We start from the raw sequence: 14,588 nt of genomic DNA on the forward strand, positions 1-14,588 counted from the left end.
CAGAATTAATAATAATGAGATCAGAACTGGTTTAGGTTTAGGTTTCTCCTCCTTTAATTTCCTGGATGTTTCTTTTGCTAGTAAAATTTTTAGGCACAGTAGTTTATAGTTGGTTGGTTGGTTGTTGGTTTTTGGTTAAATGACCATATCCGTTTGGTATTATTATTATTATTATTTGGCATTATAGATGTGGCATAATTAGTTGTTAAGCACAACTGTACCTAGATGTGGTATGAATGCGTTTAAAATGGAATGATCAAACGATGCACAGCATCTGGGCGTGGACAAAATGCATGATTCTGGGGTGAAATATGTATATAAGTATTTAAAATGCGGACTACAAGTTTACGCTAGAATAGTATTGTATGGATTGTACATGTGACTCGTACTGATGTGGCATGGATGAAGTCCAACAATTTCGAAAATGTGTGTGTACGCAACACAATAAGATCAAGTGTCTTGGATAGCTGATTATTGTTTAAGCAGATGCCAAACTTACCGCGGCAAGGATCGTTCTTCTGCAGGAATTCGTCCAGGGCCACCCATCCGCCGCCAACGCGCACCATAACAGTACTGCGAAGGATGCGGACCAGGCGCAGCTTTTGAGAGTCTCCAAACTAGATGAGAAAGACAATCGCATTAGCTAGCATCGCCCAAGGAACTGCCATCATATCAAACTTACTCTGTACTTGCCCTCGCCGACTTGGAACACTCGGAACTTCTGCCGGCACGTACAGAGCATGACCAAACGCTTGACCTCGTCGTGTATCTTGTCCGAGTCGTTGGCCGGCTTTCGCTCTTGCCAATCGGGGCGCAGGGCAGCGATGAACTCTTGCCAGTCAATGAGACCCTCGCCATTGCGATCGAAGAGATCGGCCACAGCCTTCATTTCCAAGCCAGAGGTATCGAATTCTAGGTAATTAAGACAGGTTTATAGGGGTTATAAAGGTTAAGAGGAGTACTCATATTAGTAACTTACTCGTATTAAGTATGCCGTCGATGAAGACATCCCGTGGAATCATGCCATTGTTGTCCTTGTCCATTTTGCGGAACAGATCCGTCAAGCGCGATTTCTTGTGGTTCATGTACTTGAGGAACTGCAAGTGAGGCATGAAATGTATGTTAGTTTGCCCAAGTAATGTCAGACAATATCAATCATCGATACTGTGTCGATATTTGCGGCAAAAGCCGATAAAAAGCGATATTCTAACTTCGAGTGAACAAAATGTATCGATAATATTGATATTTTAAAATGAAATGCGATAATTTTCGATATATGGGTATTTCTATAATGTCGAATGCTACATTCGTACGCATTCAAAGTAAAAGAAAACGTATGATAAAACGTCATGCGCTAATGTCCGTCTCTTCTGCTTTTAATTTCAATCAGAAATATAGATATTTAGTTTGTTTAATTTCTATCGCTCGGACATGTCGCACGTGGATTTTCTTCCACCATACTTTACATGTTCTTTGGTGTAGAAGTTATTATTAAAATAAAACAAACCTTTTTGTCGTTTCGGCGAATTTACACTCGAATATTTTGAAATCTGTTTTAGAATATGCTAGATTCTCTCAAATTTAATCAATTGGAACACTTCTTAATGTAAAACTAAAGATTTTATGTTTTTGACCGTGATAAACAATCCGTAGTTTACAATTTTTAAGATATATTCCCGTTGGGATACTTACGCGCTTGCGCCAATCGTCCCAGCTAAAGTTACGGGCACGCTCCACATCCTTCAGATACAACAGGTGATCGTTGAGCAGACGCTGGCGCTCCCATGAGAGCATCCAGACATCACGCCACTTGGTCCACAGGAGCTTGGCGCGCGGCGAACGGAAGTCCAGTTCAGGTCCAGAGGTGCTATATATATGGAAGTGTAAAGTGTCAGTAGATTTCCTCTTTTAATGTAGGCTCAAACACGCAGGTATATGACGATTCGAACTACTAACAAACACTGGGCACATGCACGATTAACGGGAGTATATGACTCCTGATGATTACCACTTACCTTGGCGAGAATCGGGGGCCGTAGTGCGGCAAGCGATCTCTGTCGGGCGTGTCACGTGTGGGCGTGACACGACTGCTCAGACAATTGGAGTTTGGACATTCGACAAGAGGTAAAAATAAAGCGGCAAGATGCATTTTGATATTCGAGCGATATGAGGAGCAACGATTACGGAGTAGCGCAGAGATGAAAGTAGAATCAAAAAGAGACAAAACAAAATGGTAAAGTAACGAAACAAAATACGCAATACACAGTAAAATAACACGGACAGTACACAGATTTCAACATAACATGTACAGTAGAGATTTATGTATAATCATTTTAAATAGTGTAGACGCAGCAGCATTTCCAAAAAGTAGTTTCAAAAAGTTGAAAACAAAAAAATTTCAAATTAGCATGCTGAAATCTATCTATTCTGGGACTGAACTGTATGATGGACTCACCTTCCCTTGCGGGCATTGAGTCCCTGGTCGCGGGATCCCTTGAAACTGTGGATAAGAAGGAGAATTTATAGTCAGCGAGTTGTATTTTAAAAGTGGTGAGTAGGTTTGGGGGAAGCATAAGTTTTATTAAGCAGCGTGATTAAGCAGAAGTGGGTTTTCGGGTTGCTGGAGAGTGCTTAGTTTTGGTATGACTTGAGTGCGTTAGCTGCTACTGGGTTTAGCGCTACTTTTGGGGTTGGGTTTGGGTTTTGGATGTTAGGCAAACACTAAGACCATTCGTCGAGGATGGGATGGTGAGCAAGCGCACATTCGCCAATGAACAGGCCAGTGGATGGGACACAAGTAGGCGGGCATTATAGTATGTTGTGTTGCATATAGAGAAGTTGCGGCCAAACCTTTGACGCCTCAGAGTGCCGTCGGGCGACTGCTCACGCAGATCGTGACTGGAGCCCCGACTATCGATCGTTGGTTGATTGGTTGGTGTGGTTTTTGGTTTTTGGATAGGCAGAGAGTAATAGGTGTGCAAGACGTATTGCGGGGGATTTGGTTTTGGAATAGTTGTAGCAAAATAAGGTGGAGATACGAAAGAGAGTATACAAAAAAGAAAATTGCAAAAATAAATATACAAAATAATAATAAACAACGGGGTTTATATCTATATACAGCAGTCCACTCCCTACGAGTCTACTCACACTGGCGTCTTGCCGCTTCGCGATGGCTTCCTGGCACCCGGTGGCAACTGCCTGGGCTTGCACGCGCGATCCACTTCGTTCTGACGGCGAGCCGTGTTCTCCATAAACTCCTTGTGGTCCTCAATCAGTTTCTCCACTGGCGGAATCTCATCTGGCAGTTGTTCGTGCTTCAGGTCTGCGGGAAAAGGTAGTTAACTTCCAATACTCCTCGGCTCCTTTATGGAAACTCACTCAGCAGTGTGCCCTCGAGTCCGCTGAGCCAGGCCAGCAGCTCCTCAATGGTATCGTCCAGATCCTTGAGGGACTGCAGGTGCTGCTCCAGCTTCGACTCGCGATTGATGGCCCACTGGCGCACCTCCTCCCAGCGCTGCTGGATGATCGACAGCCAGTTCTTGATGATGGGAATTGCGTCCGGATAGGCCTTGTTGATAATGTCCTCGGCGTACTCGAACGTCTCGGTCTTCTCGCGCTCGCGAATGCGCAGATCCTTCATGAACTCCATATGCATGTCCATCATCTCGCGCGATACCTTCTCGTCATCGGGCGCGTTCTTGGCATACCGGAGCTTGTGCTCGGCATGATCCAGCCAGTCGAAGAGAGCTTGGACGCGGGCGTTCAGCTTTTCGGCATCGACCAGGGCCACCTGCAGGCGCTCGCCGCGCTTGGCAACGGCGCTCTTGACCTCCTCCCAAATTGACTGCATCTCGTCGAGCTGGCGGGCTACCTCCGGGTTGTTGCCAGAGCGCTCCAGGTCGCGTCCGGTCTTGAGAACGGCCTGCATTTGAGCAGCGCGCTTCTGCAGATCCTGCTCGATGTGCTTGTGGTGCTCGCACAGACCCTGGACCGTTTCCAGATCGCCGTGGACGGGTCCGTTCTCGTTGAGGCGACTCTTAGCCTTCTTCAGCCAGTCAAGGAGCTCACCAAGAGCATCGCTGAACTGGCCTGAGAGAAGCAGCGCCTCCTCCAGCTTGCGCTGGCGCTCGATGCTCTTTGACCATACGCGGGTCCACTGCTCCTTCAGCTCCAGCAGCATCTTGTCCAGCACCGGACGGTCGCCCTTGGGCGCCCGCTCCATCAGATTCTTGCCTGTGCGCATGGTGCTATCGTAGACGGTCTGCTTGGCGCCCAGCTGGCGATGCGTCTCCTTCAGCTTGCCAATGTACTTCTTGATCTTCTGCGGCTCCTTGGAGGCGGTGGCCTCCTCGATGATCTGGTCCAGCACCTGTTCGGTCTCCTGCAGATACTGCATCATGCCGCTCCAGGCGTCGTTGAACTCACGAGCCTCTTTGTAGCCGTGATCCAGAGCGCGGGTGCGTTCCGCGGCCTTGCTCACCACTCGCTCCCAGCGATGCTGCACGGACACAAGCAGATTCTTGATCAGGATGACGTCCTGCTTCTGGCTGAAGTACTTCAAATGCGTTCCTTTCTTGTCCAGCAGCAGCATGGCCTCGCGATGGGTGCTCACGTCCTTCTGCAGCACCTTGTGCTCCTCCATCTGCGCCTGGATGGTCTCCAGCACGCGCGAGACGGGCTCAGCGTTGGACAGCAGCTTCTCGGCCTGGGTCAGCCACTCGACGAAGGCCTGCAGCGTGTCGTGGAACTCGGTGGCCTCCTTGAGGGCGATCTCCAACTTGATTTTCTTGTCGGAGGCCCGGGACACGACGGCATCCCAGCGCTGCTTCAGCGTGCGCAGTGTGTGCTGCAGGTTGCTTGAGGAGACCTTCATCTGGTTCTGACGCTTGATGTACTCCTGGCCCTGAGCCTGAATCGTCTCAACCTTGGGTCGGTTCTCGTCCAGCTCGTTGTACACCTCCATGAAGCGCTCCAGCTGCTCGGTGGCGGTCTCGGGGAGTCCGCCGACGGGCTTGCTGGCACCAATCACGGCGTCCACATCGCCCAGCCAGCCCAGGATGTCCTGGACTTCGGAAATGTAACCGTGGGCCTCGCGCAACGCCTCCTCCAGCTCGTGCTGGCGGTCGCTCGCCTTCTGCAGCAGCTGCTTCCACTCGTTGTTCAGCTTGCGCAGCTTCTCCTGCGTGGTGGACGCCTCCACGGAGCCCTTCTCCGTTTCAATCAACTGCCTGCCGGCGTCGTTCAGCGTGTCCACTGAGTTCTGGTGAGCCTGGATGTCATTGGCCAGCACCTTAAGCTTGGCCAGCTCAACCTCCAGTAGTTGCGGATCGCCAGGGATCTGGACAGTGCAACCCAAGTATAAGTATTAATTTTTTAAGATTTTGATTGTATTCCATCTTACCGGTTTCAGCTGATCCAAAGTTCCGTCTGTCCTGTTGATCCAGACCAGCAGCTCGTTAAGGGCATGCTGAAATTGACCCAAGTGCAGCAATGCGTGCTCCAGTTGCTTCTGGCGCTCGACCATACCGCGGAGTAGAGCCTCCCAGCGTCGGTTAACCACCGAAAGGGGTTCGCGGATCGATGCCGCTTGCTCGGGTGAAGTGCGTTCCGTCAGTTCCACAGCTTGTCTGTAAAAACCCACCAGGGATTAGATAGGGGACTTGGAGAAACTTGTATAAAACAACAGGTGTGGCAAAAGCAAGCGCAAAAAATAAGAGTTCGTGGCAAACGTATTGTGTTTTTCTTGTTTTGCATTGCATGCAACAGGTACAACATGCTCCTGTTTTGCTCAGCTCGGAGATCCCAGAGAGGGACCTGGATTCTCTGCAGCAGCATTAGCAGGCACTTAATAACACTATTCAATATTCACAACAACGAACGAACGAACGAGAGAATTTTGGAAACTATCTTGCCTTTGGAGACCTCTGCCAATTCACACGTTGCGATACGACACCACACGGCATCAATGGAAAATTATAGATTATATATTTCAGAGATTTAAAGTGATTCGCGGAGAATGAAAGCAATTCCTTACCTGTTTAATGCTTCTACTTCAACCATATGCGGATCGACTTCATCCTTGAACGACTTGAGCTGCTCAATCTGGCGCTTGACGGCATCAATGTCCGAACCCACGGCTCCGAGGTGAGCAAACTTGTCCTCGGCTTTGGTGAGGAACTTGAGCAGGTTCTGCAGGGTCTCATGGAACTCCATGGCCTTCTCCATGGCGTCGATGAGATTCTCCTCGCGTTTGGCATACAGCGCCGTGATGTTGTCCCAGGCGTTATCCAGATCCTCGATGTGCTTCTTCACCTCGGGTTTGTCCGGTTCGCCACACATGTTCATCAGATTGCTACCGTGACGACGCACCTGCTCCACCTCGGGCTTGGTCTGGTCGATTTCGTGCCGGATCTCCTGCAGGGCCACTTGCTGCTTCTTGATGTCCTGCGGCTGGGCCGCCGGTGGCTCCTGGCAGGACAGAGTCTCCTCCAGATCCTTCAGAGTCTTCATAACGCTGTTCAGCTGCTTCCAGAACGGCTCAGCCACGCTGAGGATGTCATCCAGCGAGCTGCCGCGCTTCTTGGTGGCATTTTGGACATCATTCCACAGGTTGTTGAGCTTCTCCAGCTTGGCCTTGATGTCACGCACGGCGGGATCGGACTTGTTGCCGGCCTTGGCGATCACATCATTGGCGGCCCGCTGGACAGCACTGAAGGCATCCTGACGCTTGTCAAGATCGTCCATCAAAGCATCATTGTCTTCGATCTGTTCGCGAATCTTTTGTGGCAGGGCGGAAAGGGGGTCAAGTTGGTTAACCTGATCCACGGTGTTGGCCAAGGCGCGGAGCATGCCCTCCAGCTTGTCGGAGAACTGGCTGGACTCCTGCAGGGCGCTTTCCAGGGCCTGCTGGCGTTCGCGCAGCTCCAGGCGGAGCGCAGCATACCGGGCGTTGTCCGTGTCGAGGATCTCATTGATCTTGGAACTATCCTCGTCGGCAACTAGGGAGCCCAAGGCCTCGCCCGTCTTGTTCAGCTTGTCCAGCAGAGGCTTGTGCTCCGCAATGGATTGAAGCAGACGCTCGTTCTTGTCCTGCTGCAGGGTGATCTGATCCGGGCGCAGAGCTGGCATGCTCAACCGCGAGATCTGCTGCTCCATGTCGTCCAGCCAGGTGGTGAGTCCCTGATGCGAGTCGGCAAAGTGCTCCGACAGAGGCAGAGCCTGTTCCAGGATGCCCAGGCGCTCGCTGCACAGCTGGGCCACAGTGTCGACGATCTCCTTGAGATCATCCAGCTTCTCCCGGAGAGTGGCAGTGTTCTCGCTCTGCGGGGACTCGCGAAGCACCTTCTTGGAGGCAGCAGTCACGTCCCGCACGCGTCCCTTCTGGCTGGAGATGTCGTCGTTGATGGAACGATGCTCCTGCAACTGGGCACGCACCAGCTTCGGCTCCATGGCCGGCGGATCGGCCTCGCGCAGGGTACTGTCCATTTCGCGGAACCACTCGAGCAGCTCGTCAATGTCGCCGGTCACTTCCTTGGCCCGCTGGTTGCTCAGATGCAAGCGCTCCGCCTTGCGTTGGATTTGTTCCACAATCGAGTCGAAGCGACGGTTATCCCGGGTCACAATGCTCTCAATGGTGGCAGCACCCTCGCCGGGCGACAGCTGGCAAAGCTGCGGACCCACCAGGTTGATGGTGTCCAGAATGGGGCGCATATCGGCCAGTTCTCCCTCCAGCCGGAGCACATCCGCCTGGCGGGGCTCGCTGGGGGCCAGAGCTGCCTCGGCACTCTGCATCCACTCGACCAGGCGGTTGTGCGCCTCGTGGAATTGCTGCACCAACGGCAGGGCATTCTGAGCGCTCTTCAGCAGATCTCCGCCGCGGTTGGTCAAGTCGCCATAGCGACGCTGCAGGGAGTCCAGTTTGTCCTTCAGTTGGATGGCCTCGTCGTTGGAAATGTGCTTCATCAGCTCGGCACCGGACTCCACCGTGGATTCCACATTCGATGCGTGACCGGCAATATTCTCGTTCAGCTCCAGCAGATGGTCCATCTGCTCCAGCAACTTCTCAGCATAGACGGGCACGGACTTGAAGCGCTTCAGCTCCGCCTCCATGCTCTCCATCCAAGCCACCAGATCCTGATAGCTCAGGACCAGGTGACGAAGTCCCTGGCGGGACTCGGAAAGCAGGGCTCCAATATTGTCGCTGGCATCCACCAAACCGGTGTACCGCTCGGTCACGCCGCGGACCTTCTCGCCGAGATTGACGGCCTCCTCGTCGCTGACCAAATGCATCAGCTGGGCGGCCACATCGGCAAGATCCGTGAAATCGGGCTTCTTGCCCAGGATCTCGTCGTGCAGGCGGTCGTGCTCCCGAATGCGCTGCTGGATCTTCTCCTCGTCGGTGGGTATCAGCTCCATGGCCTTCACCGAACGCTCTGTGTTGTCCAGCCAGAGCTCAAGGGGACTGATCTTGTCGTGGAAACGCTTGGCCACCTCCATGGCCTCCTCCAGGTCCAACTCACGCTGCTCGGCGCCGTCGGTCAGGGCATCGAATCGCTTCATCAGATCGTTGAGCTGCTTCTCAATGGAGGCCCGTTCGACGGGCTCACAGTGGTTGGCCACCTCCTTTCCGAGATTTGCCAGCGAGCCCATCGAGTTCTGGCGATCCAAGAGCATCTTCTTTAGGAACTTCTGCTCCTGCAGCTGGGCCTTGACCACCTTGTAGTCGGAACTGGGCGGCTTCTGGTTGGCCACCATTTCCTCGGTGTCACTGAGCCACTTGGAGAGACCGGCCAGCGCCTCCTGGAACTTGCCAGATTGCAGCAGCGCCACGTCCAAGCGACGATCGCGTTCGTTCATGCGCTCCTTCAGGTCGTTCCAGCGGTCGTTCAGCTTCTCTAGATCCTTCTCAATGGTCGTGGTGGAGACACCGCTGCCAGCAGAACGCACCAGATCCCGTCCAGCCACGTTGACCTTGTCGACGTTCACGGCCAGCGGTTCAACCTTGCGCTCCCTGAAGTTGCGGAAGTCCTCCTGCTGGCGTCGTATCTGATCCAGCTCAGAGCCCACGGGCTTCATGCGTTTGAATTCGTCGCTGACGTCCTGGATGTCGTCCAGAGTCTGAGATTGGATGTCGTAGAACTGGTGGAGAGCCTTCAACGTAACCTGGAGGTTCTCCTCGTGATCGCGCACTCGGTTATCCAGGCGACCCAGGGTCTTGCGCAGCGTGGAGATTTGCTCACGGGTCTGAGTGGTGTCCGCAGCGAATCCTGCGTCCACCAAAACGTCAGCAGCACGGTCAGCATCCTCCAGGCGACCCACAAGGCGATCCAGCTTATGCTGGATCTTGCCAACATCGTCGATTTGCTGTTGAACGATCTTGATCTCACGGGCCGGGGGCGAAAGTTTCTCGATTTCCGTCTCCAGATCGTTGAGATCGATGCCCAAACTCTTCATTTGCTCGTTGAACTGCGAGACCGCGGTGGCTGCCGATTGGAGTTCACCGCAACGATCATCCAGGCGTCCCTGCAGCTCAGACATGCGATCGGCCAGGCCGTCGACTTCGCTGGTCAAGTGATCGGCATCGCCGCCGGCGGCCCGAGCCTCGGCGCTGATGTCCTTGGCCAAGGCCTTCAGCGATTGTAGCGGCTTGCTCAGATTGGTGAGCTCTTCGCGAATGGCCTTAACGCGCTCCAGGAGCTTTGGATCCTTGGCAGCTCCGCCCAAAGCGTCGTGGGCAGCGAGGCGGTCCTCGCAGCGACCCAACGAGTGATCCAGATTGCGCAACTCATCGTTGAAGTCTCCCAAGCGACGCGAGCAGTTCTCGATCTCATGCGCACGGGCAATTAGATCGTTGTTCAGTCTCTCCCAGCGATCGCGTATGTCCTGCAACTCGGCCTTGATCGGCTCCTTGTCGATGTCGCAGCTGGTGAGGAAGGTTTCGCCCAGACCCTTGGTGTTCTCGAACTCACCGGAATGCTTCCAAACCTCGCTGCGGAAGGTCTGCAGGTCGCGCAGACGCGTCTCCAGCTTCGCCTTGGACAGCACGCCGGGTGTGAGATCGGCCAGCTTGTCCTCAGCCGTACGCAGCCAGGCGAGGAACGTCTCCGAGGTCTGCGAATACTTCTTGCAGTGCTCCATGCACGTCTGCAGTCTCGTGTGGCGATCAACAGCCTCGCGGCGGAGTTTCTCCCACTGCTGCTGGATGCGATCCAGGTCGCGCTTCACCCCGCGATCCTGCTGGCGATCGGACAGGTCTTTGCCCTTGTTGATCAGCATTATGACCTCATGCTCGCGGGCCATCACCTCGCGGTAGATGGGTTCGTGGGTGTCGATCTGGTGCTGCAGCGTCGGCTTGTGGGCAGAGACCAGCAGGCGGTCGGTCAGGTTTGAGAGCTCTCCGCCCAACCAGCCAAGGGTCTTGGAGCAGTTCTCGGCAAAGTGGCGACCGTCGCGCAGCGACGCCTCCGTTTCGGCCTTTTTGGTGTCCAGCTTCTTCTGGAGAGCCAGATACTGCTTCTCCAGGGCAGCCACACGAGAATTGACATCGGCACGAGAGGCGGGATCGCCGAGAATATTGCAGAGAGTGGCGGCAGATTGCTCCACATCGGCCAAGAGCGGACGTTGACCCTCCAGCTGACGCTCCAGATTCTCGATCTTGCGCAGATTTTCCTGGTGATCCCCATCCGAGGGCAGGGCATCCAGGTTATCGCTGATGTTTTGCAGCGCCTCGCGCAGACGATTGACGGCCGCATCAAACTCCTTGGAACTATCGGCGGCTCCGCCCAAGCTGTTGGCGCGATCGTCCAGCTTGCCGACCAGATCCTCCCACTTGCCTAGGATGTCCTTGAGCTTCACTTCGACGGCCTGGGCATCGGGAGTGCCGGCCAGATGGTCGACCACGTCGTGTCCCAGCTCCTGGAAGTGCTTCAGCTGCGGCTGCTGGGTGCGGAACTCCTCGCGGAGCACCTGCACCTGCTGCACCTGGCTCTGGACCATGCGGGGATCGGAAGAGATGGGTCCTAGCACCGTCAGCATGCGTTCCTTGCTGTCCAGCCAGTTCTTCAGGTTGCCATGCGTGTCCAGGAAGTCGCGTAGCTTCTCTGCAAAGGCGATGCGGTTCTTGCAGATGTCGTTGAGATTCTTCCACTTCTCCTGGATGTTGTCGTTCTCCTGGCGCAGCTGCTCGGCTCCGGGGACATCGGACTTGCGGCGCAGAATGTCCTTGACCTGGGCCTTGGTGGTGTCCAGTAGGCTCTGCTTCTCGTACATGTCCTCGAGAATCTTGCGCGCCTGCTTAATGCAGCGCTCGGCCTCGTCCTTGTTGGAAACGGACTCCTTGGGTACCTGGCGCTGAATGCGCTCCAGGAACTGGGCGAGTCCCTTGAGGTTCTCGTACTGCTTGCGCAGCTCCTCGCTCAGATTATCCAGCTCGTGCTGGCGATCGTTGAGGCGGACGCCGATCAGCCCGTAGCGGTTGTTGATCTCGCTCAGCTGCTGCTGCACTGGAGACAGCTCCGAGAGCTGGAAACCGTCCTGGGAGGACCTGCGGCTACCGAATCCACTGGAACCAGTCGATAGTGGCGACAGGATGCCCCCCTTGGTTGGGCTGGGGCTTCTGGCGTCTCCGGACATGCGGCGCAGCGGGCTGGCTCGTTTGATCGGGCTGTAGGTGGAGCGTTTGCGCGAAGCTGGGCTCTCAGGGCGAATCAGCGCATCGTACTGTGCACCAATGTCGTTGATCTTGTCAATGGTTGGAGCATAGTCGCGGTAGTCCTTGCATATGGGCTTCAGCTCGTCGTGCTGCTTTTTAATTCTGTCCAGATCTATGGCCACCGGCGAGAGGCCGTTCACGCGCGCCTCCGTGCTGGACAGCCAGGAGAGCACTTGGTCCTTGAGGCCCTCGTAGGCCAGCTGCTGCTCGGCCTTCTGCTTGGACAGCTTGGCGCGCTCATCGATGCTGATGTTGATGTTGCGCCATTGAGATTCTAGCGCCTTGATACGGTCACGCAGTGCTCCGGTATCGGTGACATCGCGCAGGCCAATAAGATCCTTGCCGCTGCGTACACAATCTTCGAATTGCGGCGCCAGCTGATCCTTTTCGCGCGACAGCTCGCTCATGCGGCGAGCCAGCTCCTCGGTGGAGAGCAGGCTGGTCTCCCGGCTATCAAGAGCCTCCTGCAGACTGGCCATGCGCTGCTCCACAGTACTGATCTCGTCAAGGTACCTGCTCAGCCGGTTGTACACGTCGTCCAGGAACTCGCCACGTTTGTTGGCCTTCTCGTAGAGCTTCTCGAACTTGCCGGTCACGTCGTTCAGATTCGACTCCACCTTCTTGGCAATGCGGGCATTCGAGGCGCTGGCCAGCAGATGCTTGGCCGAGATTTGGACGCTGTCGATGCTCGCCTGGTGGGACTGAAGATCAGCCAGCAGCACCTTGTGCTCGCGGATCTGCTCCTGCAGACGCTCCTTAATGAGCGAGGCAGGGCGCAGGTTCAGTTTGTACTTGTCCTCTGCCTGGTTAACCCATCCCACGAGGCTGTCCAGGGCATCCTGCACGCCCTGCGACTGCACCAGCGTCTTGTCCAGAGTCTTGCAGTGCTCGCCGAGGCTGTCCAACAGCTGCTGGTAGTTGTTCTTCAGATCGGCAATGGGCAGCTCCAACTGGTTGATCTCCATGGGACTGAGTTGGCCACCCAGACTGCGCAGCAGATTGTCGAGCGCCTGCTGGGCATTGTCCACCAGCCGGCCGCTGGACAGCAGCTCGTTGTGCAGAGCCTTGGCCTCGTTCATCTGGTCCTGGACTCCCTTCGCGTCGCCGGCTATCGGCTCTGAGACGATGCGTGAGACACGTGGGTGCACACTCCTCAACCACTCGTTGGCCTTGTCCAGGGCATCCTGGTACTCGCGTTGACGTCCACCCAAGCCAGAGACGCGATCTTGCAGAGCGTTGACACGGTTCAGTAGATCTTTGTACTGCGCCGAGACTAGGGACACCTCCTGTCGGATGGGACTCTCGGCACTGGACAGCGGCTCCACATGGGGCAGTCGTTCAGGCAAAGAGGTTCGGAAATCGTTGAGAATGGCCAGGAACTCCTTGGTCTCGTCCACAAACTTCTGGGCGGCCATGGTGATGAAGCGCAGATCGGCCTGATGGCCAATCACGTCGCTGACAAACTCCCGAACGGAGTCAGCCTGCGAGGGCAGGCGCGTCAAGTCTGACAGAGAGCGCTCCTTGTCCTCAAGCGTGCGCCGAGCCACTTGCAGCCAGTCGGAGAAGATGTCCAACTCGCTGCGCAGCTTTGTCAGCTCATCGCGGCCAGCCTCCAGGCGACGGAGCAGGCGCACAGTGCGATCGTTGACACGATCCACACGGGAACGCAGCTCTCGGCCAGAGTTCTCTAGGGTAGTCACTTCGGGGGCGGACAGAACATCGCCACCGGTGAGCACAATCTGACGAATTTGCTCCAGACAAGTGGCCACTGGTCGCTGCTGGGACTCGATCTCGTCCTTGATTTGCTGTAAGAAGATAAGTGTGTTTGAGATTTCATCCAATAGACTCAACCAAGCGTGCTCACCTTGAGAGCATTAATCTGGTTGCGCAGCTCATCGATCTTCTCGCGAGGTCCGCCGACACTTGAGATTTTCTGTTCAACAGTGGTGACCCATTTCAACAGATCGTTCACATTCTCCTCGCACATGTTGAACTTCTCGAATACTGCTTGCTACATGGGCACAGAATCGCGGAGGGCAAAGACAATAAACTCATTAGAATCTTGCAGGAACAAAAAGAGAACTTCTTAGCTTGATACGGGTCGCTAAATAGAGGGTTTTGTTGATATAAAGATTTCATGGGCTTCGTCTATATATATAAATGTCGATAGATAAATGGAACACAAAATATATATATATAAAACACAACGATAGCTGAAAGAATACACATTGGTTGTTGAAGCAGAGACATAAGGCATAAGCGGTTTTGTTTATAGCAGGCATTAAAACTAAAGTAGTTTGTGAATAATAAAAGCGGTAAACATAAACCAGAGTTATAATCAAGACATATACAAACACCAAGGTTTACTGCTACGGGAAGGGACGAGCACTACTACTGGGGACTAGCAACTACGAGTTGTTTTTACTTTTAGTATATGCACTAACTACGGTTTAATGGAGTTTGGTTTTGGTTGGGTTTGGTTTTTATTGGTTTTTCGGTTAGTGTTAATTTTTGTTTGGCATTCGGTTTGGGTTTCTTTTTTTTTTTTTTAATCAAAAACTGCAAACGAAATAATATATATGTAAAAAATATTTGTATGCTGAAAATAGGTAGAAAATTGGTATTTAAAAAAGATGTAAAAAATAATAAACTAAACTAAAGCCTGGGTTGGAAACGGAAACATTACCTTAGTCCAAAACTAAGAGCAAAGGAATAGGAACTAAGATCAGACCGAACTGTAACCATCGGTGAGATATCGTTACAGTTTGGTCTGGCAAGGATAACAATCCTACGTAAATATACTGCCTAGGATAAGGATACACTATGTGGAGTATATATAGAGTACAGAAGAGAGAAAGTGACGAGAAGGAGTATGTGT

At 53.6% G+C, this 14,588-nt stretch overlaps 3 protein-coding genes across 35 annotated transcripts in view; 2 read left to right on the plus strand and 1 right to left on the minus strand.

Annotated features, from left to right (window-relative positions):
* shot (dystonin-like protein short stop) overlaps positions 1 to 14,588 on the minus strand; it is a 99,589-nt gene that overhangs the window by 5,912 nt on the left and 79,089 nt on the right. For 19 of the 32 annotated variants that reach the window (XR_011444414.1, XM_070283623.1, XM_070283624.1 and 16 more), the window contains 12 exons: positions 13,575 to 13,721; positions 6,035 to 13,515; positions 5,402 to 5,627; positions 3,379 to 5,338; positions 3,148 to 3,322; positions 2,851 to 2,910; positions 2,456 to 2,500; positions 2,016 to 2,087; positions 1,693 to 1,867; positions 980 to 1,097; positions 683 to 912; positions 500 to 617 (listed from right to left, as the gene is read on the minus strand). Coding sequence is in view for 31 of the 32 variants with exons in the window: in XM_070283623.1 (XP_070139724.1) it covers positions 500 to 617; positions 683 to 912; positions 980 to 1,097; positions 1,693 to 1,867; positions 2,016 to 2,087; positions 2,456 to 2,500; positions 2,851 to 2,910; positions 3,148 to 3,322; positions 3,379 to 5,338; positions 5,402 to 5,627; positions 6,035 to 13,515; positions 13,575 to 13,721 (10,807 nt within the window). In the remaining variant the exon portion in view is untranslated. The remainder of the gene's footprint in view (positions 1 to 499; positions 618 to 682; positions 913 to 979; positions 1,098 to 1,692; positions 1,868 to 2,015; positions 2,088 to 2,455; positions 2,501 to 2,850; positions 2,911 to 3,147; positions 3,323 to 3,378; positions 5,339 to 5,401; positions 5,628 to 6,034; positions 13,516 to 13,574; positions 13,722 to 14,588) is intronic. The other 13 variants (XM_070283668.1, XM_070283675.1, XM_070283658.1 and 10 more) reach the window with 3 other exon arrangements.
* The window catches only part of LOC108071384 (uncharacterized), a 124,393-nt gene continuing 112,216 nt past the window's right edge, over positions 2,412 to 14,588 (plus strand). Inside the window, exon 1 of one of the 2 annotated variants that reach the window (XM_070283711.1) lies at positions 2,412 to 2,550. The gene's annotated coding sequence lies outside the window, so the exon portion shown is untranslated. The remainder of the gene's footprint in view (positions 2,551 to 14,588) is intronic. The other variant, XM_070283707.1, reaches the window with a different exon arrangement.
* LOC121501831 (transmembrane protein 164) overlaps positions 2,428 to 14,588 on the plus strand; it is a 131,081-nt gene continuing 118,920 nt past the window's right edge. Inside the window, exon 1 of the mRNA XM_070283703.1 lies at positions 2,428 to 2,550. The gene's annotated coding sequence lies outside the window, so the exon portion shown is untranslated. The remainder of the gene's footprint in view (positions 2,551 to 14,588) is intronic.

Source organism: Drosophila kikkawai, chromosome 2L, assembly GCF_030179895.1.
Source record: "Drosophila kikkawai strain 14028-0561.14 chromosome 2L, DkikHiC1v2, whole genome shotgun sequence".
In the NCBI taxonomy this organism is placed as follows: Eukaryota; Metazoa; Arthropoda; class Insecta; order Diptera; family Drosophilidae; genus Drosophila; species Drosophila kikkawai.